The sequence below is a fragment of the Papio anubis genome, chromosome 1 (genome assembly GCF_008728515.1).
Source record: "Papio anubis isolate 15944 chromosome 1, Panubis1.0, whole genome shotgun sequence".
NCBI classification, from domain to species: domain Eukaryota; kingdom Metazoa; phylum Chordata; class Mammalia; order Primates; family Cercopithecidae; genus Papio; species Papio anubis.
The window spans coordinates 130,221,787-130,243,386 of NC_044976.1; the positions used below are offsets into that span (position 1 = coordinate 130,221,787).

Sequence of the window (21,600 nt, forward strand, 5' to 3'; positions counted from 1 at the left end):
CAACATCCCTGCATACACACTTACACCACAACTGCTTACAGCATAATTCTTCCTTTTTGAATTAACCTTAATTTTATTTTACTTCTTGAGTTTATTGTAAGTTATTTTTCTTCTTTCCTTCAAATTGAATATTTTATCTATATTAGCTACATATTACTGCATAATAAATTACCCAAAATTTGATGGCTTAGAAGAATAAATATTTATTATCTCACAGTTTCTATAGGTAAGGAATTCAGGAGAAGCTTAGCTGGGTTGTTCTGGCTCAGGGAATCCATGAGGCTATAATCAAGATGTTGGGTAAGTCATCTAAACTCTTCATGGGCTGGAGAATTCACTGCAACAATAGTGAGCCACTGACTTGATGGTTGGTAGGAGGCTTCAGTTTTTCACCACATGGATCTCTCCACACAGCTGCTTGAGTGTTCTCATAACATGGCAGCTGGCTTCTTCCCAAAGCTTCCCAAAGCTTCCCACGGCAGGTCTTCTTTCCAAAAGAGAACAAGGCAAAAATTAAGTATTTTTGATGCGGCCTAGGAAGTCACACACCACCATTTCCACAATATCTTACTGGTTACAAAAATCAGCCCTATCAACGTGGAAAAGGACTACGCAGGCATGAAAAGGCTCATTGGGTGCCATCTTGGAAGCTAGTTGCCATATGATTTCTTCTTAGGTTCAATCTCCAGATCATTGAATCTTAGGTGTGAAGTGTGTTTAGACATTAAAAACTCAGAACACTGAGGGCACTGAGAATTCTGACTGTAGTCCAAGGGCCACAGGAACCTGGACCCAAGCAATCCTTTGCATTGGTGGAACACAGGGACCTACCTGGAGGAATAAAGTCTCTGATTCCAATTGCACCCCTAATTGCCACTAGCATCAAGCCAATCAGGGAACTGGGGCTTCAACATGAACAAGAACTAAGTCAAAACATTCTTATCAGCTGGAAAAAGGGAAGCTGGGATACCCTAAAAATGATCTGTTGAGCCTTATTTTTTAAGTTCAGGGGTACATGTGAAGAATGTGCAGGTTTGTTACATATGTAAAAGTGTGCCATGGTGGTTTGCTGCACAGATCATCCCATCCCCTAGGTTTTAGTCCCAGCATCCATTAGCTATTCTTCATGATGTTCTCCCTCCCCCAGTCCCCACCCCAGACAGGCCCCAGTGTTTGTTGTTCCCCATCCCCATGTGTCCATGTGTTCTCATCATTCAGCTCCCACTTATAAGTAAGAACATGCAGTGTTTGGTTTTCTCTTCCTGTGTTAGTTTGTTGAGGATAATGGCTTCCAGTTCCATCCATATCCCTGCAAAAGAATGATCTCATTGCTTTTTATGGCTGCATTGTATTCCACGGTGTATATGTACCACATTTTCTTTATCACTGATGGGCATTTAGGTTGATTCCATGTCTTTGCTATTGTGAATATGCTGCAATAAACATACAGTGCATGTATCTTTATAATAGATGATTTATATTCCTTTGGGTATATACCCAGTAATGGGATTGCTGGGTCTGCTGAACGTTTCATTGGACAGTAGACAAAATGGAAAGAAAAATCCCTCTCTTCATAAGACATTTCTGGTAGTTCCATCTCAAGCTTATCTTCCCCCCACTGACTTCTTTTGCACTTGTTTTCACTGCACAATTGGCTTTTTAATATGTATTATCTGATTGTCTTTGATGAGCAATTTAATACTTTATTATATGTCCTAAGAATAATTACATCAGAGTCTAAATCCCCCCCAAGGATGTTGTAAATTCCTTGAAGTCAGGGAAATTTCTTAAGCTTATTACTCAGCCCACTATCAGTGTCAATAGATTGTTCTCCAGGAACATGGCCCCTCCAACACACTCACATATACATGCCATCACACACATGCACACCACAGGAGCAATGCTCTATAAAGAACAAGCTTTATTTATCCCATTTCACAAAAATACTAATTAGACATAGCCAAGATCATACTGACACAGCCATTCTTTATTTAAAAGCATAGTCAAGTAAAAAATACACTTCAAAGAGATACTATCCAATACTCAACACGGTCCTCAAACTTGTGCATTTAAAAAGAATTACAAACGCACGTTGCCACGTGGTCTGACAGACTCACATTCACTCCTAGAAATGTACCTTCCCAGTCTTGCCAATGCATTCTACTTATTAATTTCCCATTCATTTGTTTATTTAACATTCTGAGCCCTGTGGCTCAGGCTCCATATTAGATGTGTGGAATTCAAAGATGGAACAATGCATTCTTGCCTCCTGTGCAAACAAATATCCTCAATCCAGTGAAATTACTATACTGGGAAGACATATTTATACAAGGTGAGATGGGAGTACAAAAAAACAAAAACAAACAAACAAACAAAAAAAGCCCAAATCTTCCTGAGAGTCAGGTAACTCTGTACAGAGGAGAAAATAAAAGAAGGTCAGTATCATGTATGTGGGCAGACAAGGAGGTGGTTAGTTGCAGAAGTCCCGTTAACTGCAGAAGTCCGAGCCACGAAACCATCAGAGAGGGTTTTTCCTTACAGTTTGAGGCCCCCTGGGCCCAAGACAAAACATCAAATGGCACCCGTGACAATGGGACACAGCTTAAGGCAGGGACCCTGGGCCCTTTCCATCTGGGTCTGCTGGAAGGGAAGGGCAGAGCTTCCTAAAAAGGGAGCCAATGGCCTGTCCACAGGGAGGCCCCAGTGGTTTGATGGGTGCACTGCTAGCCCTGCAGAAACCCACAAGAGGGAGAGAATCACTATTAGGGGACTCAGGGAAGAGGAAGATCTAGGTCTCCCAAAAAAATTTTCTCCTTCTGGAGAAGATGGGCTTTGAGCTGGATATCAAGAAGGCAAAGACGGGGCACATAGGAGGGCAGGGAGTGAAGTGGAAAGCTCCCTGATGAGTAGGGGAAGCAAAGAAAGGAGAACAAGGCAAAGGGACTAAGAAGAGGTTAACTTACAAGAACAAGTGCGACCAGAAATCCTGAAGAGCAGTTGGATAGGGAAGAGAAGTGGGAGGTCAGGGGGTGGGGGGAAGAGGTGACTGGTGGCTGAGAGACCATGGCTAGGAAACAGAGAAAGGAATAAACTGGGGAGGGCCGGTAAGATTGATAGGAATTTATGTAGGAAATGAGAGTGCAAACAGGAAGGGCTTAATTAGGGCTGTGATTGTCTGGAAGGAACAAAAGGGGAGATTTGGCAGCTCCTGGAACCTGGGGAAAGTAGTTGTCTGGGTAAACGGTAAGTGTATTTCCCACAGGGTCAGAGCAGGCTTTGATCTTTAGGAGAAGACAAATTCCTTTCCATCTTGCTGAAGCCAAAGGCTTAAATGGTCAAACGTGTGTCATAGGTAGGTGCAAAGGGAAGGAAATATAATACACCCTCATGGCCAAGTGCCCTGGGCTTGGATCACTGTGTCCTTGGCCAAGTTAACCAACTTCTTTAAGCTTCCAATGATTCATGTACAAAAAAGATACAAAAATGCCTTTCACATGTGGTTCTTCCAGAAAGCGCTTGGCACAGGGCCTGGCACATAAATAAATTCAGTAAGGGTTAACTATTTTCATAATTCAGTTAGTCTGCATCGCTACAAGCACATTACTCAAATGAGGATATGGACTGGTCAGATGACAGCGGAAACGGTGTTCAGATCTAGGACCCCCCACCTTGTAAGAACAACACTAATCAACTCTAGCCTGCTCAGGGGACAGTGACCCAGAGAACTAGAAAACCTTGAAAAATGAAGAAATATGAAATACTAATAAAAATTAAGAAAACCCACAAGCGTGTAACCCAGATAATATTTGGGGACATGAGGGGGTTATGTGAAGAGAAAACAATGTTCCATTTAACTTTAGGAAATGGCGGTGTTATTAAAGATTTTGGAGGCATTAGTCATCATCCTTTGGTCAAGTTTATTAACCTCTCCAGTGCCTCTGTTTTTTCATCCATAAAATGGGATTCATTAGATCACCTACCTTATAAGATAACTGTGGCGATTAAATGAGTATGTGTTAAGTGCTTAGAAGACTATCTGGCGCATAATAAATGCTCAATAAGGCCTGAGGAGCAACCGGATTGACAGAAGTGGGGGTTGACTGTTGGTGCTGGTTATTATTACTATAATTATTACCCTAGGTAAGTTTTTAATAGTTCCAGCAATGAAAAAATGAGAATAGCCTCCTGCGCAGCAGTAATTCCCTCTCACTGGAACAGTTCAAAAAGTCGCTGATAACTACCAGTCAGTCATTAGAGAGCAGACTCCTAGTCCTGGGAGAAAGCCGATTTGTCATCTCTTAAACCCCAGGGCATCCAGCATGAAGGAGGTGGAACTAGGCCGGCCCGCAGGGAGCCAGGGGCAGGCGCTAGTGACGCAATGACTGCAACACGCCGCCAGGGCGCAGCAGAGCCCGACCCCGGGTTGCCCCATCCGCAGCAAACAATTCCTAACTCGCTCCAGGTCTTCCTTCTTAGCTGAGTGGGTTGAACCACGCGGAAGTAACCCCGCCCATTATGATGAGCCAGCCAATCACCGCGTGACCTGCTCGGGCGGGGCGGTATCGCGGCGCTTCCCTCGGTCGCTCAGAGCTTGGGTTCCGCGTTCCAGCCCCGCCCCAGGGTCTGGGCCAATCCCCGCGGCAGGGTAGAGCGTCCCCGAGGGCGGCGCCCCGCAAACCACGTGGCCCAGGAGGCGCCGAGGCCAGGTAGGCGGTGGGTTACCCAGCTCGGAGCGGGCGAGGAGACGGGTGGGCGGAGCGGGGCTGGCCAGCCTCGCCCCCCATGACCCGCTGTTCTGTGCCCTCTCCCAGCGATGGGCGTGCAGCCCCCCAACTTCTCCTGGGTGCTCCCGGGCCGGCTGGCGGGGCTGGCGCTGCCGCGGCTCCCCGCCCACTACCAGTTCCTGTTGGACCTGGGCGTGCGGCACCTGGTGTCCCTGACGGAGCGCGGGCCCCCACACAGCGACAGCTGCCCCGGCCTCACCCTGCACCGTCTGCGCATCCCCGACTTCTGCCCGCCGGCCCCCGACCAGATCGACCGCTTCGTGCAGATCGTGGACGAGGCCAACGCACGGGGAGAGGTCAGAGGGCGGGGTCAGCGCAGGGAGGGAGGGGCCTGGAAGGTCATCCGGGGACGCGGGCGGAGCTGGGGAGACCCGGCCTGGAATAACTTAACTGGGCTCGGGAAGGTACTGGGGGCAGACAGTAGGGCCGGGAGACTGGCCGGGAGACTGGGAAGCCAGTGCGGGGGAGGGAGGCGCTAAACGGAAGGAACTAAAGAGAGGGCGAAGCAGTGCGAACTGGGCTTGAGGAGAGACGGTGAAAACCAGCTAATACTGTGAGTTGAGAAAGAGAAGGGTGTGGACAGACACCTGAGAGAGGTGGGGGTTGAAGTCAGGTGGAGGCTGTTTACCATTTTTTTTTTTAGAGTAAAGCTGCCCAAATATAACGGAACGTAAGTGGCTCCATGTAATGTTAATTTTTCTAGCAACCGCATTCTTAAAAAGCAAAGAAGCGATAAAATTAATTTTGGTGATCTTAATGAGATATTTTCATTCTTTTTTCCACTACCTCTTCATACCCTGTTGCGTTTTTCACACTACATCTCAATTTGGACTAGCCACATTTCAAGTACACAGTAGCCACAGTAGCCGTGGCGAGTGGTTTCTGTATTGAACACCACAGGTGGAGGGCTGTGCGGAGGCGGGCAGCTCTTGAACCAGCCACTGCAGAGGCCTCCTAGCCACCCAGTGCAGGGACAGCCCTCCCTGACTTTGCTGCAGAGCCCTGGACCTGGCACAGAAGAAGGAGCTGTGGGGAGAACCAAGTGAGGGACAGGAGACAGTTGGGGCTGGGGGAGTTGGGCGGAACCCATCGAGCTCCGTCTTCATAGGCTGTGGGAGTGCACTGTGCCCTGGGCTTTGGCCGCACTGGCACCATGCTGGCCTGTTACCTGGTAAAGGAGCGGGGCTTGGCTGCAGGAGATGCCATTGCTGAAATCCGACGACTACGACCCGGCTCCATCGAGACTTATGAGCAGGAGAAAGCAGTCTTCCAGTTCTACCAGCGAACGAAATAAGGGGCCTCAGTATCCTTCTACCGGGCCCTCACTCCCCTGCCCCATGTTGTCGATGGGGTCAGAGATGAAGGGAAGTGGACTAAAGTATTAAACCCTTTAGCTCCCAGTGGCTCAAGACACTGAAGTAGCCCACCCCTGCAGGCAGGTCTTGATTGAAGGGGAGGCTTGTACTTTTTTGTTGAATAAATGAGTTGTACAAACCAGGGCACGTTGCATGGTACTTTATAAAGCATTCCCAGGCCGGGCGTGGTGGCTCAAACCTGTAATCCCAGCACTTTGGGAGGCCGAGACGGGCGGATCACGAGGTCAGGAGATCGAGACCATCCTGGCTAACACCGTGAAACCCCGTCTCTACTAAAAATACAAAAAACTAGCCGGGCGAGGTGGCGGGCGCCTGTAGTCCCAGCTACTCCGGAGGCTGAGGCAGGAGAATAGCGTAAACCCGGGAGGCGGAGCTTGCAGTGAGCTGAGATCCGGCCACTGCACTCCAGACCGGGCTACAGAGCAAGACTCCGTCTCAAAAAAATAAATAAATAAAATAAAAATAAAAATAAAATAAAAAATAAAAAAAAATAAAGCATTCCCACACATCAAATTATTTCAGCCTCACTGTAGCCCTGTGATACAGGAAAGGCAGATGGGCCATCTCTGTTCTTTGGATGAGGTGGCCAAAGCTCAGAGAGGCCCATCATCACACTTCTAGAAAGTGGAAGGATGGGCCAAAACAGCAACACACGTCTTCAGTCCCTTGAAGATGCTGAAATACTATGTATCTGTTCCCTGACAATATTCGATGTGTTTTCTGGGGGAGCTAGTCAATGAAAAGGATTCAGGTCCAGAGTAGCCTGGCCTCCTGGCATTCCCAGGTCTCTTGATGCTCACAGGCCAGGAGGCCCCTCCGTGTAGGCCCACCTGCTGCACACGTGTCACCCTTGTTTCTCTGGGGGTAGAGACAGCCTGGATGTCACACTCACAGATAACCACCGTCTCCACCTCCTCGGCTGGGCGTCTCTTACCAACCTCAGGTGCTGCTCAGCTCATCTGGGCTCTCTGGCCCATTCTGCTGCCCCACAATCTCAGGCCAAAGGACTCAAGAACAGAGCCAATCTAGGCAGTTACACAGAGCAGATATTTAACAATTAAATGAAGAGTTTTAGGGCTCTAAATCTTGCCCACGTTTGTCAGATGTTATCTCCAGTTATCCCCTATTGGACCCCATTCTGCCCTCCTGTTGGGCCCTATTTTGCCAGCACCACTACACTTTTGACTTATGAGAGATGGGAAGAATGGCATATATCCACCCCATGGACTCTTTGCTGTAGATCTGCCTGAATCCCTGTGCTCTTTTCTGCAACAGCAGGCTGAATAAGATAGAAATACACCATAAAATGTGTGAATTCCTGTATGTACCTGTATGAGTCCTGTTAGATCCGGAGGCCACACAGTGGAATGAGACATGATTCCTGCTCTTGGGAGCTCAGGCTGCTGGAGAAGGTGGGCACAGATAGAGTCCACCACAGACAATAGGTGCTATTGTAGACAAGCATTCCAGTTCCAGTGGAGACACAGAAGAGGGGGGAGTCAAGGGCTCCCCTGTAGATCTCATCTTTTGTGTCATAGACCAGAGACAGGCCTAGCCACCTGGTCCTTTCTGCTGCTTTCCACCTTCCACTACTAACCACCCAGTTCATCCCTGTCCAACTCAACCTTAACCAAGGGATATCAGCTGAAGTCTTGCCAATCTAAGGCCATAAGATGCCCTCTCCCCAGTTTTCCCTTATTTGTCAAATCTGAGTGATAGTTCCTTCAAGCTTAGTCCCCACCTAGCTTACTCAGGTGAGGATGTCTCCCAAAGAGAAGAAACGCACACATTCCAGGCATTCCAGCTGCAACAGAGGAATGAGAACGCAAATAGAGGATGCACTGAAACCCTTACCCTCCTGTCACCAAAAGTTCTGTCTACCCTGCTCTCCCCCATCCACCCCTCCCCCAACAGTATGGCCCCATTCTGTTTAGAACATCTTCCAAAGGATTGTGTGTGTGTTTTCATGTGAAGGGAGTAGGGCATGAAGGGTGTGAATGGGCCACTTCCTGAACCCCTCCCCTACAGTCAGGGATTACCAGGATGGATTGAGAGATTGGGGTGTGAGGCACAAAGCTACCCTGAGTTCCTGTCTCCGCTCTGATCCTCACCTGTTAGGCCATACAACCAATCCTTGCCCTTTCTGCCACTTTGTTCCTGTGTCACTCCATCCTCCCCACATCTCTGCATTGTGGAAGAGGAATATACCCTTCCCTTCCTCCCAAGGCTCCTTCAAAGGAAAAAAATTTTTCTAACCCCATTAAAGCCCTGTGTACTGCTTCCATCCCCATAATTTAAGCAAGTCTCCTCTGCCTCAAGAGTTCCTTAGGGAAATACACATATAATTAAGTGCTTATGGAAACTGCTTTTTAAGTAAGTAAGAGTTGCCTTGAAATGAAAAACTCTGCCCTTATCCTTCCATCTACCTGGGAGGTTAGCCTGAGGCTTCCTTTAGGCTCATTTCCACTCCCAATTGTTTGTCTTCTCACCAAGGCCTCTTATGTCTATGGCTACCAATAAGGGGTAACAGACTAGCTATATCCCCATTCTACGCCGAGATAGATGAGCTAGATGATCCGTGCCACCATCTAAAAAGAACATTTGCCTCAAACCAGGATTTCTCAACTACTGACATTTGAAAGTGGGTGATTCTTTGTTGTCGGGGCTGTCTGTGCGTTGTTGGATCTTTAGCAGCTTGCCCAGCCTCTATTTACTAGATGCCAGTAGGATGCCCTTCCTCCCCCCAGATGTGACAACCAAAAATGTCTCTAGACATTGCCAGATGTCCCCTGGGGGAGCAAAATCGACCTCAACTGAGAACTACTGCATCAGACCAACAAGCACTGGATGCGGTCATTGGCTTTCATTTCCTCTGGGAGTGGACGTGGGAACATACTTGGTAATGTCTCCTGTGGATGCACACATTTTAATAGGGCAGAAAGGACCAACTCAAACCTCCTACCTTTTCAAGCAATGTCTCGTAGCCATCCCTGGTCCCTCAGCCTTTTTCCTGGCTGGTTTCCCAAGACAGTGATAGACACCACTAACTTCCCACATTCAGGAGACTTTGATTCTCAATGAGCTGCTGATGGGCACAGCTGCAGTAACATCTACTCCCACCCCCATGGTTTTTTACGTTTAATTCATGTTTATTCTCTGGTACATGATCAGAGTTCTCTGCTGAACAGAGGCTTCTCTTATCTGGAAAACATCCCTTCATATCATATCTGCAGTAGTCACCTCTTGGGTTCCTCTTTCAGAAAATTGTCCAGATGCAGAAGAAACACCTGGAAGCAGGTCAGAAGGAGCACCAGCCACACTGTTCTTTGAGAAGATTCCTCCTCATCCTTCCCTGACGGGGGCCCTTTTGCTCTCTGGGTTCTAGATTCCATGACTGCCTCACAAGTCATGTATCCCAACATAGGCGTCCTACTTTAGAGAGGACTGGAGTGGGGAAATAGGCCACACACTGCATACACTGAGGCTGGCACACACCTCCCTTGGAGCTATACTTGGTCATCACCCTTACATCCTGACGATTCATAACACGTGGGGCTCCTGTCCACAGGAGGCTCATCACCACTCTTCCTCTGGCTGAGGAGGTCCCAACTGCCCCCCATTATCCCCAAGAGCCAGTCTTCCCGGGGCAATGGTGAGCACATTACCTGGGGCAGAGATTTGATCCAAACCACAAACCATTTCCCAGAATGAACTGCACCTGTGTGCCAAGCTTCAAATCAAATGTTCTGCTGTCGGTATCCTGCCATTCTTTCTGAGAATCTGGTCTCACAGGATTGCTTTGTCACAAAACAATGTCAATTACCACAAATGCATTTTACATTTTGTCATGACCGTACTTCTCTTACTTATAGGATCATAATTGCCATCATTTACAAAGTGCTTACCATGTAGCAGGTGTTTTACATACATTGTGTTATATTATTTTATCCTTACAACTCTGCAATTCATGTGTATTTCCCCCTTTTTATAGATGAATGGACTGAGATTTAGAGAGATAAGTAACATGCCCAAAGCCACACACTGTTGATGGAGCTGGGATACAAACTCAAGTCATAACTTCAGAGCTCATGTTTCTTTGGCCAGGCATCCCACTTGCCAAGACTTTTCCTGGTTTCAGCCCACAAAGGAGTCTGCCTTCACGATTAGAGCTTGGCCTCATGGGCCGTCTCATCAACATGGCTTCCAATGACCACCCTTTTTATTTTTCTTAGGAAGCCAAAGAACAACGCTGCATCTGACACTGACATCAATAGCACCTGAATTATGTGCTTCTCCTTAAAATGTGACCCAGTGACATTTTGGGCTGGATGATAAAAAATAAATTAAAAATGTGGCCTGAGTATTTAAGAGCAAAATAGTGACACTGATTTATCAGGGTGGTTCTGTCACTTCCACTGTTATCTAATTCAAAGCAAACAGATATCCTTATCTGGCATAACAGTCTTAAGGCATATATGTCTGGTATCAAGTCCTCAAAAATGTCTTTTTATGTCTGATGATTTACTGAAAACCCTAATACCCTTTCTGTGTTCTTGTTGCTTGAGCCCTTAATGCATGCCAGGCACTATGCCAAATGCTTTACAGACATTATCTCATTCCATCCTCAAAAAAAAAAGAAAAAGAAAAAACAAAACAAAAACCCTATGAACAAAGTATTACAGTAACCAGTGCACAGATGGATAAACTGATCCAGAGAGTTTAGGTGATCTGCCCACAGTCACCAAGTTGAGCCGGATTCAAACTTAGGGCTATCTAACTGTAAACCGCCTTCCCTCTTGGGAGCAGTGAGAATAGACTTTGTTGTAATTAGAAAATATGTAACAGCATCTCGTGTTCCCCAGAATGGAGTCATCTGGACTCACAGGGCCATCAGTGGAGCTCTCCAATCACACGACTTTCCCAGCCCTGCTGCTCAATGTTCAGTGGCATAACTCTGACTTGGGAGCGTGCAGGCTGCCAGCACAGTCATCATCTCTAACAGGCTTCTGCCTCAAGCCTCCAACGCCATCTAAAATATAATCCGCTGTTGACTTAGAAATGAATTACATAAGCACTTCTTCCATTACTTTAAAATTTTTCTCAGGTTATTATGGATTCGAAGCATGCTCTTGAGAAGTCAGCATGCTTGTCCAAGCAAGCAGAAATTTAAGAAACACTTTGGTGCATGTCCATGCCTGAAGTTGATGACTTATTTGCAACCTTGATAACAGAGTTTCTTGTGCCAATAAATTGCTTAAATTGCTTTGACAACTCTTTCACCCTATTTTTCCACTGACTTACTCTGTCACCATGGATATATAATCATGAAACAAATTAGTGATGTTTTCAGTGTGTGGCATTCAGTATGGCAAACAGTTCTGAGATTATTTCCCCACTAGCTTTTGTCAACGAAAAGAGTCAAACTCTAAAATATTTTAAGAGATTTACTCTGAGTCAAATATGAGTGAGCATGGCTCGTGACACAGCCCTTAGGAGATCCTGAGAACATGTGCCCAAGGTGGTTGGTGTACAGCTTGGTTTTATACATTTTAGGGAGGCACAAGACATTAATCATCAATCAAATACATTTAAGAAATACATTGATTTGGTTCAGAAAGGTGGGACAACTCAAAGCAGGTAGGGAGGGGGCTTCCAGGCTATAGATAAATTTAAACATTTTCTGACTGACAATTGATTGAGTTTGTCTAAAGATCTGGGATCAATAGAAGGGAAATGTTCAGGTTAAGATAAAAGATTGTAGACCGGGCACAGTGGCTCACGCCTGTAATCCCAGCAGTTTGGGAGGCCAAGGTGGGCGGATCACGAGGTCAGGAATTGAAGACCAGCCTGGCCAATATGGCGAAACCCCATCTCTACTAAAAACATAAAAATTAGCTGGGCATGGTGGCATGCGCCTGTTATCGAAGCTACTCAAGAGGCTGAGGCAGGAGAATTGTTTGAACCTGGGAGGTGGAGGTTGCAGTGAGCGGAGATCACACCATTGCACTTCAACCTGGGCGACAGGGCAAGACTCCATCTCAGAAAAAGAAAAAAGAAAGATAAAAGATTATGGATACTAAAGTTCTTTTGAAATCTTATAGTGGCTGCTGTTAGAGATAATAGATGACAAATGTTTCCTATTCAGGCTTTTAAAAGGTGCTAAATTCTTGCTTAATCTCTTCAGGATTAAGGGGGCCTAGAAGAAAAAGATCTAGCTATGTTTCTAGAGATTCTTTACAGATGCACACGTTCCCCCACAAAGGACAGCTTTGCAAGACCATTTCAAAATATGGCAAAGAAACATGCTTTTGGGGTAAAATAATTTGACTTTCTTTTTTGTCAAGTAATGTTATGCCAGAGTCACATTGGAAAGTAAGTCACAATATATAGGGTTAAATATAACCCATCTGATGAGAATTTGTGGTTTGGAGGTCATGACTCCCCAGGCCCCTTAGATAGGAATTTGGGCAAGATAAAAAAAAATCAGAGCTTAGTCCTCACTTTTTAAATTATTATTATTGTTTTTATTTTTCTTTTTTGAGATGAAGTCTCACCCTGTCGCCCAGGCTGGAGTGCAGTGGCACGATCTCAGCTCACTGCAACCTCCGCCTCCTGGGTTCAAGTGATTCTCCTGCTTCAGCCTCCCAAGTAGCTGGGACTAAAGGCACCCGCCACCACGCCCAGCTAATTTTTTGTATTTTTAGTAGAGATGGGATTTCACTGTGTTAGCCAGGATGGTCTTGATCTCCTGACCTTGTGATCCGCCTGCCTCGGCCTCCCAAAGTGCTGGGATTACAGGCATGAATCACCGTGCCTGGTCAGTCCTCACTTTTACAGTAAACACACCACTGTATCTTCTTTAATAATACACATTGAGCATTAGTGACTCTACTCCAAACTCAAGGGGACCCCATGGGAAATATTCATCCATGCACCATCCCACAGGTGACACCACTTACCTTCTTCACTAGATTTTGTGTGTCCTTGGGCTCCCCCACCCCAGTGAAATTCACTGGTTTGCATGTTTTCCGTAGGTACTCTTCATGAGATCTAATTGGGGCTGGGTGCAGCCTAGAGCCATGGAATAGAATTAAAGTAGCCACACTGGGATCAAGCCTACAGGCAGAACCATGCCATTCTTGACCACGACCTGTAAGGACCTAAAGAATCCAATCATTTTCTTCATCTCCTTCCTCACCTCGTATACTCCTCTCTCCCACAGGCTTTGTTCTCTTCTCTCTGTCTGTGTTGGGGGTCCCCAGAACCACTCTCAGATTGGATATTTTGCTAGAAGGACTCACAAAACTCAGAAAAGCTGTTATACTCTTTTTTTCCTCTCAAAATATTACCCTGTCTTGATATACTCTCGATTATAGTGTATTACAATGAAAGGGAGTGGGTTAAAATCCACAAAAAAGAAAGGTACGGTCCAGGCGCAGTGGCTCACGCCTGTAATCCCAACATTTTGGGAGGCCGAGGCAAGTGGATCACGAGGTCAGGAGATTGAGACCATCCTGGCTAACACGGTGAAACCCCATCTCTACTAAAAATACAAAAAATTAGCCAGGGTGGTGGCACATGCCTATAGTCCCAGCTACTCAGGAGGCTGAGGCAGGAGAATCTCTTGAACCCCTGAGGTGGAGGTTGCAATGAGCCAAGATCACACCACTGCCCTCCTGCCCTCCTGCCCTCCTGCCTGGGTGACAGAGTGAGACTCCGTCTAAAAAAAAAAGAGAGAGAGAGAGAGAGAAGAAAGAAGGAAGGAAGGAAGGGAGGGAGGGAGGGAGGGAGGGAAGGAGGGAAGGGAAGGAAGGGCAGAGTTCAGAAGAAACTAGGCACAAGCTTCCAGTTGTCCTTTCCCAGTGAAGTCACATGGACAGTGCTTAATTCTTCCAGCAACAATGTATGACAACACATACAAAATATGGCCAACCAAGGATGTTCACCTGAGCCTTGGTGTTCAGAATTTTGTTTTTAGTTTAGTTTAGTTTTGTTGGGGTAGTGGGGGATCAGTCACATAGGCATGGAGCATTCACATAACTCAGTCTCCAGCCCCAACACAGGTCAGACTGAAACAACAGGGCCCAAAGCAACCTAGGCATATAGAAACAGGTGTTCACCATAAATCACATTTTTGGTAGAAATGATCTGGCCTGGCTCACGGTCTCAGATATACAAAGACACTCTTACCATTGAGGATATTTCAAGGGTTCAGAGGTCTCAGAAGCTAATCAAGGGCGGTCTCAATGACCCTTGGAATGTGCAGGGTTTGGGCAATCCGGGCCTGCTGAGTTTATCTTTTACTGCACACTACTCCACGCTACTTTTCCTGCACACTCTTTTTGCCCTCTCCACATGACAGTCTGGGTGCGTGGGATGCTTCGCTCTCCAACTCTTTGCCTAGTTCTCAACTCCTACTGACCCCTACTGGTCATCACTTTTTTAAAAAGTTTAAACATCACTTTTTCAGGAAAAGGTTTCCAACAGGCTCCCATGTATTCCCAAAGTATCTCTCCTACTTTGAGGCCTTTTGCTCACCAATAATAATTCATTTAGGCATTTAATATTTCTCTGTATGCTACTACAGTCTAAGGGCCATGTGTGTACCTGCAGCACAGTACAATGCCTGGCACATAAATACTCAATAAACAGATGATGACTGACTAACTGACGTGCTGTCACTTACCCGGGTATCTGCACATAGGTGAATAAATGGGAAGAAAGTAATAAACCTAGGGAATGGATAATCTAGTGGAGGAATACATGACATATGTACCCTCCTAAGTGTAAATGCAAAGTTGGATACAATTAGCCAATATGCAATGCATAAATACTTAAGCAATGGGATAGTGATTAAAGAGGTAAAAGGAGTGAAATTCGAAAAGTTGAACCTTCAAAGAGATGTGGAGAGTGAGGTTGGATAGCCTAAAGGGATATACAAATGCCAGATGTTATTAAAAATACCAATGTTGTGTTTTGGGTGCAGAGTCCATATGGGAAGACTTAGACAGAGGGACAAATAGGTATCAGTGAGGGGAGGGAAAAATATGGGGAGTCGATTGGCATAGATGAAGTACAAACCTCATCCAGTGGGTAGCAGGAAACGCATGGTTAGGTGAAGATAGTGAAAGGGCAGCAAAACTCATGCCAAAAGGTTTGGATCATATCTGATCAACAGTGTGGAGTCACCACAGTTTTCTGAGTAGAGGACATGTCACTAGGTCCAATTTTTCTTAAGTTACACTCTGACAGAATGGCTCCATTACTTAGCCACAATACGGTGCATTATGATTTAACGTTGCCAAAGACAGACAGGGTCTCTCAGCTGCTGATTTTTAAGGCTTTTCAGAAGATAAGAGTTAAGTAAGAACCTGCTTTTCCTGCTTGCTGGAAGTTAATGACTTTAATGCTTTGCAAAAGAAAGTAAAAGGGTTGTTAAGTCAGAGTGCTCACCCTCTGGGCCTGCAGGTTATGATTTTTTAATGCTTTTCAAATGGGAAAGGATCTCAAGTGAGTGTCATCCCTGCATGCTAGAAATATATGTCTTTCAGACGGCAGCTGGCACAGCCTCCTGCACACCCACTGCTCTGCCTGATTCACTGCATTCACATTTTAAATCTTGGAATGTTGCCACATCTCAGTTGACCCAATTCACAGGTCCACAGAGGCAGCGACCCCAGGGGCTGCAACTCAGCCCAGCCTTTCTTCCTATTGCCTCAGGTCAGGGGGTGTCCTGAGCCTTCAAAATTTTTGCCTCAGTTACATCCCTACTCCCTCCCCTTCTCTGTCACTGCATCTGTCCACTTACCCTCAAACCTGTCTTCTCTTCTCCAAATAGTGATCAATTTGTCAAGTACTAAAAAGCCACACAAATCAGGTAGTATCTTTTTTCTGTAAGCAGAGGGCATGGTGTGTGCTGAGGAGAGAAGAGCTGGGGACTGCAAAGACAGCTCCCCACAGAGGAACATCCCCGGTCCTGGAAAAGTCAAGGCAGCTGAGTCTGGCAACTCAGGCATCTCCTGGTCAGCACTGTTCACCTGAAGACCTAGAAAATCACAGACCAGCACAGGCACCAGGGAGTCCTCTCCTGTCCCTCACAGGGAACTGCAGAGCCCAAGATGGGACTGGGCGGGGGGGACAAGCCTGGGTCTCCACATGGTGTTCTGCAATCCTGTGGTCCCAGATCTGCCCTGGCACCGGTGGTCAAATCCCTCCAGGGATGAAGGACGGCTGGGAAGACATGGAGGGTTCCAGGTCGATGTAGGAGTCAGGCCACACTCTTGAGAGGGACCCTCAACCCACCCCAACCCACCTCTGCTCCTTTAATAACCTGGAGGCCACAAAGGAAGTCAATGGGATCCCCAGGTGAGGCAAATCAGAAAGAAACCAGGACATTACAAATTAAAATAAGAATAACAACAATAAGATATGATTTTATATACAGCAGGATTGGACACACATATACCCACCCCACACACACACACACACACGCACATCCACACACACACCCACACACATTCACACACACCAAATCTCAAAATACTAAAGTTGGCAAGGCTAAGGGGAAACAGGAGCTCCTAAACTGCTGAGGATATGTAAATCAGTATAGTAACCTTGGAGAGTGATATGTTGATTAGTTCACCCCAAAATCCAGCCACTTCACTTTGCATGTGTGTTGTATGTATATAATATATACGATATATATTTATATATATAATAACATATAATATATATTATACATAATATTATATATATATATTTGCAGACAAATTCTGTATTTGAGTAAGTTAGCCACGTGTATGAGGCGCCTCACTTATTCACTAACCCAATGCATATTGTATTGAGCACCTACTATATGCCAGGCACAATTCTAGGGTCTAAAAATTGAGTGTTAACAAAAGCCAAAATGTCTGCCTCCGTGGAGTGTATATATAGTCTTGTTTAAATAGCCAAAAACTGAAAACAACCTGAAAATACATTGCTAGGAGAATAGACAAACACTGAACTACAGACACCAGTATCAACACAGATGTATTTTGGAAACAAAGTTGGGTGGGTAGGAAAGAAACTTGCAGATACAAAATACTATTTGTATGAATAAAAGCAAACAATACTGTAAATTGTGTGTTGATACATACATATGTTACACAAACAAATGGTTTGGATACCTATCAAACTCAGAATCTTAGCTGCCTCCAGGAAAGGAGAGAAAAGACCAGGAAGGAGAACTTCAAGTTTAACTGAAATGTGCTTTGTTTCCTAAAAGGAAAACATCCGAAGCAAATGTATACATGAAAATGTTAGCTGTGTGTATTTAGGATGTTAAGCATACAGATGTTTGTTGTGGCACGTTGGGTCCTTTTTCATTTTAGTTCAAGGTAGGGAAGCTTTTGTTTTGTATCGCTTTAAAATTTTAGAAAAGAATTAGGGGAGAGGAGGATTAAGACCCCATCTCCCAGTGACTCAGGTGCCGGAGCCTGCTCTAAATGCGCCTCTGGGATCCTGACCTCCAACCACCTGACCATTGGACAGGACGACTGGGAGAGAGAAGAGCAGAGTACCCCTCCTGCTGCTGCTGCCCTAGATCTCAGCAAGCTGCTGGGTGCCTGCTGTGTCCCCCTCCCCGCCACCAGCTAAGTCAGTGAGAGTGTGGAGCTCCGTAAATTCACCCACACTGCCGTGGGAGTGGAAATTTGCCAACTACTTTGAAGAGCAATCTGGCGCTATCTAGTAAAGTGGAAGAGACACATACTCTATTATTTGGAAATTCTGTTTTTAAGGTTTTACCCTGGAGAAACTCTCAAACATGTGCCCAAGGAGACATGTGCAAATATTCTTTGTAGCATTGGTTATAATGGCCAAAAATTGAAAATGGCACCATTATCCATCATTAGAAGAACAGATAAAATCAGACATGTATATCCAATGAAATACTATGCCACCGTGGAGATGATGAGAGCCACACGTGTCAGTGTGAATTCATCTCACAAACAAGGCTGAGGAAAAGGGTGAGTTGCAGAGTCCTCCACAGTGAAATACCATTTACATAAAATTGTAACTGTTCCAAACAGTACCATATACTGTTGATCAGTGCAGGTGTATGTAGTGAAAGTGTGAAAACACACTTGGAAGGGATGAATACCAGGTTCAGGTGTTACTTATGGGAAGGGAGAAAGAATAGAATTGGGGAGGAGTATATATGGGACTTCAGCTGATACTGCGCTTTTTTTTTTTTTTTTTTTTTTTTTGAGACGGAGTCTCGCTCTGTCACCCAGGCTGGAGTGCAGTGGCCGGATCTCAGCTCACCGCAAGCTCTGCCTCCCGGGTTCACGCCATTCTCCTGCCTCAGCCTCCCGAGTAGCTGGGACTATAGGCGCCCGCCACCTCGCCTGGCTAGTTTTTTTGTATTTTTTAGTAGAGACGGGGTTTCACCGTGTTAGCCAGGATGGTCTCGATCTCCTGACCTCGTGATCCGCCCGTCTCGGCCTCCCAAAGTGCTAGGATTACAGGCGTGAGCCACCGCGCCCGGCCTGCGCTATTTTATTTCTTTAAGAAAAACAAAAACTTGAAGCAAATATGGCAACATTTTCGAATTAAAAAGTGCTGGGTGATGAGTACCCGAATGTTTCTTATGTTCTTTCATATGCTTTTCACTTTTGAATATTTAATAATATTTATTTATTTATTTAGAAAGGGCAGGAAGAGAGGTGGTGGGTAGCGGAAGAGCCCCTGAGACAAAGGGAAGAGCGGCCAGGTGCAGTGGCTCATACCTGTAATCCCAGCACTTTGGGGGGCCAAGGTGGGTGAATCACTTGAGGTCAGGAGTTCAAGACCAGCTTGGCCAACATGGTGAAACCCTGTCTCTACATAAAATACAAAAATTAGCTGGGCATGGTGGCAGGCGCCTGTAATCCCAGCTACTCAGGAGGCTAAGGAAGGAGCTTGAACCCGGGAAGAGGAAGTTGCAGTGAGCCCCAGATCATGCCACTGCACTCCAGCCTGGGCAACATAGTGAGACTCCATCTTAAAAAAAGAGAGAGAGAGAGAGAGAATGACAGAAGAGCACGTAAGAAAGCAAGGTGCTCCCTGTGTTGGCAGATCTGAAACATCAGCCAGAACATAGTAAGAGGGGGGCATAGCCTCAGGACAGGCCAGAGAGACAGGGCTGGGCATGCAGGGTGCTATAAAAGAGGTGATGATTTATTCTTAGTAGAATGGAGAGATAGGGAGCTAGGGGTTTTAGCCAGAGGAGTATTTACCTTGATCTGTTTACACTGATTAGGTCACTTTTGTCTGCTCTGTGCAAGATGGAAAAAGGAGGGTAGGAGCAGAGGCCAGGAAAAGAATTAAGAGGCCTTTACAGTAATGTAGGCAAAGGACATTGGGGAACTCCATTGTAATGGTGGCAGAAAAGATGGAGAGAATAAGGTGTATTTGAGATATATTTTGAAGAGGAATCAATAGAACTTGGGAATAGGTTAGATGTGAAGTGTGACTCTGAGGTTTGGATTTGAGTAACTGGTGGTGCTGTTTACCGGCTGAGAAGACTGGTGGGCATGAGAGCAGGAACCATGACAAGAATTGTTTGTGCATCTGTTTACTCGTTCCCAGCAAGGAGGAGAGGGACAGAGTTTTATTTTGGGCATGTCAAGTTCGAGATGATTGTGACCCACCCAAGTGGAGGAGTAGAGCTGGGCAATTGCATATTCAGGTCCAAGATCCTCAGGAGAGGTTGAGTCAGATCAGGAGATATAAAGTTGGGTGTCACCAGCATATTATTTCGAGCCGTGAGAATAGGGAGACAGTGTAAATAGCAAACTCTGAACATCCCTACATTTAGTGTCAGGAGAAAGAGGATGATCCGGCAAACAGACTAAGGAGTGGCTGGTGAGGCAGGAGAATTAGGAGAGGGGACGTGATGCATGCCAAGACAGAAAAGCATTTCAGAGTGGAACATGAAATGTCAATGGTTCAAACGCAGAGTGGCCAAGTCAGCAGAGGGCCGAGAATCCCCTGTTGGAGCCAGCAACACGGGAGCCTTTGTGTCTTTAGCAAAAGCAATTCAGTGGAGTGGTGGGAGCTAAGGCCAGATCACCCACTATCAGGGAGTGAGTAGGGATTGCAGAAGAGGAAAGAATGAGTGTGGGTGAGTCTTCTGGCCCAAACGGAAGGGAGGAGAAAGATGGGGAGGAAGCTGAAAAAGATGAGTGAGGCAAAGGAGAGGTTTAGTTTGCTTTGGATGTTACTGTGCGTGTCCATATACAGATGAAAAAAATCCAGTGGAGAGACAAATTGATGGTGGGAAAGAGTGGAGGGAATGAATGCAGGAAGGAATACTTTGAGAAGAGGAATGAGTAGGGAATCCAAGCCATGCAGCCTCATTCAGCTAAGTCAGGATTCTAACTCAAGCCTGTCTGATTCACACACCATGCTCATTCCTAGGAGCCTCTTTCCCTCACCCGTGAGTGTCCAACTCCCAGGGTCCAGTGCACTAAATCCTTTACCACCATCTCCTCTAAAGACACAAGTTTTATAGTCTTCCCATTTCCATCTGGGTTCTGCATCTACCCAAGGAACTGGAGGAGAAAATAAGCAAACTAAAGAAAATTAAATCTGACCTATTTTATGCATTCTATATAAATGCATGAAATAGATTATGTTTGACAGTGGTAAACAGAGAACCCAAAATAATCCAATTTATCACTTTAATTATATATGCTTTTCTTCCTCAATCTCCAGCCAAAAATGAGCCTCCAGTCATTTTCAGTTCCTTCTGTGGAGCCATTCCCTGATTTCTAAAGCTGTTTTTAATAACCACAGACTTCCAGTCAAGGATGTTTTATCTGAAGCATACTGAAAACATAACATGCTGCCTACGATGGCACATGCGAGGAGGAATGGGGTGGGTACGTAGGAAATTGAAAGTAAGGAAGTAGAGGGAGTGTGGAGTTCTGATTCAAAGGAACAGCATGGATTAAACTGATGTCCCTCCAAAGAAATTGATATTCTCCTACTGCCACGAAGGAAAGTAATAGGTGCTGAGTTATTTGGATACTAAGCTAATTCAGAGTCAACCAACCACCTTTAGTAAAGTAACCTTACCCTAAAATCTACTTATTCATGAATAAGAGAGGGTAAGAGGACCTGAAGGAGGGCAGGTGAGAAGGCAGTTAGCAGCCATCACACTGCAGGGAGAAGGGGACCTCTGCCTTATTGCAGTCTCCATCTCACACATATGTGTCGAACACCTGCTTCCAGGCACTGAGGGTACAGCAAAGGGCAAGACAGAAATGGCCCTTGCCCTCAGAAAGCTTGCAGTCTCTTGGGGAAATGCACACAAGAGGCAATCACAGTGCCAGGGAAAAGTGCTAAATCCTCAGACAGGGGATGTATGTGCACCTAACTCAGCCTGGGTGGGGAATGGTGGTCAGGAAAATGTT

The 21,600-nt window shown here is 45.8% G+C and overlaps 1 protein-coding gene and 1 long non-coding RNA gene across 2 annotated transcripts; one reads left to right on the forward strand and one right to left on the reverse strand.

Moving 5' to 3' along the window:
• Positions 1 to 183: 183 nt before the first annotated feature.
• LOC108581900 lies at positions 184 to 5,068 on the reverse strand. The gene is made up of 2 exons (XR_001894753.1): positions 4,984 to 5,068; positions 184 to 484 (listed from the first exon to the last, which is right to left on the reverse strand). It is a non-coding gene; the product is annotated as an uncharacterized LOC108581900 (long non-coding RNA).
• Positions 4,609 to 6,283, forward strand: DUSP23 (dual specificity phosphatase 23). Its single transcript, XM_003892893.5, has 3 exons — positions 4,609 to 4,706; positions 4,812 to 5,080; positions 5,893 to 6,283. Exons 2-3 carry the CDS (start codon positions 4,814 to 4,816, stop codon positions 6,076 to 6,078), a joined length of 453 nt encoding a protein of 150 aa, XP_003892942.1. The 5' UTR covers positions 4,609 to 4,706; positions 4,812 to 4,813; the 3' UTR covers positions 6,079 to 6,283.
• Positions 6,284 to 21,600: the final 15,317 nt, after the last annotated feature.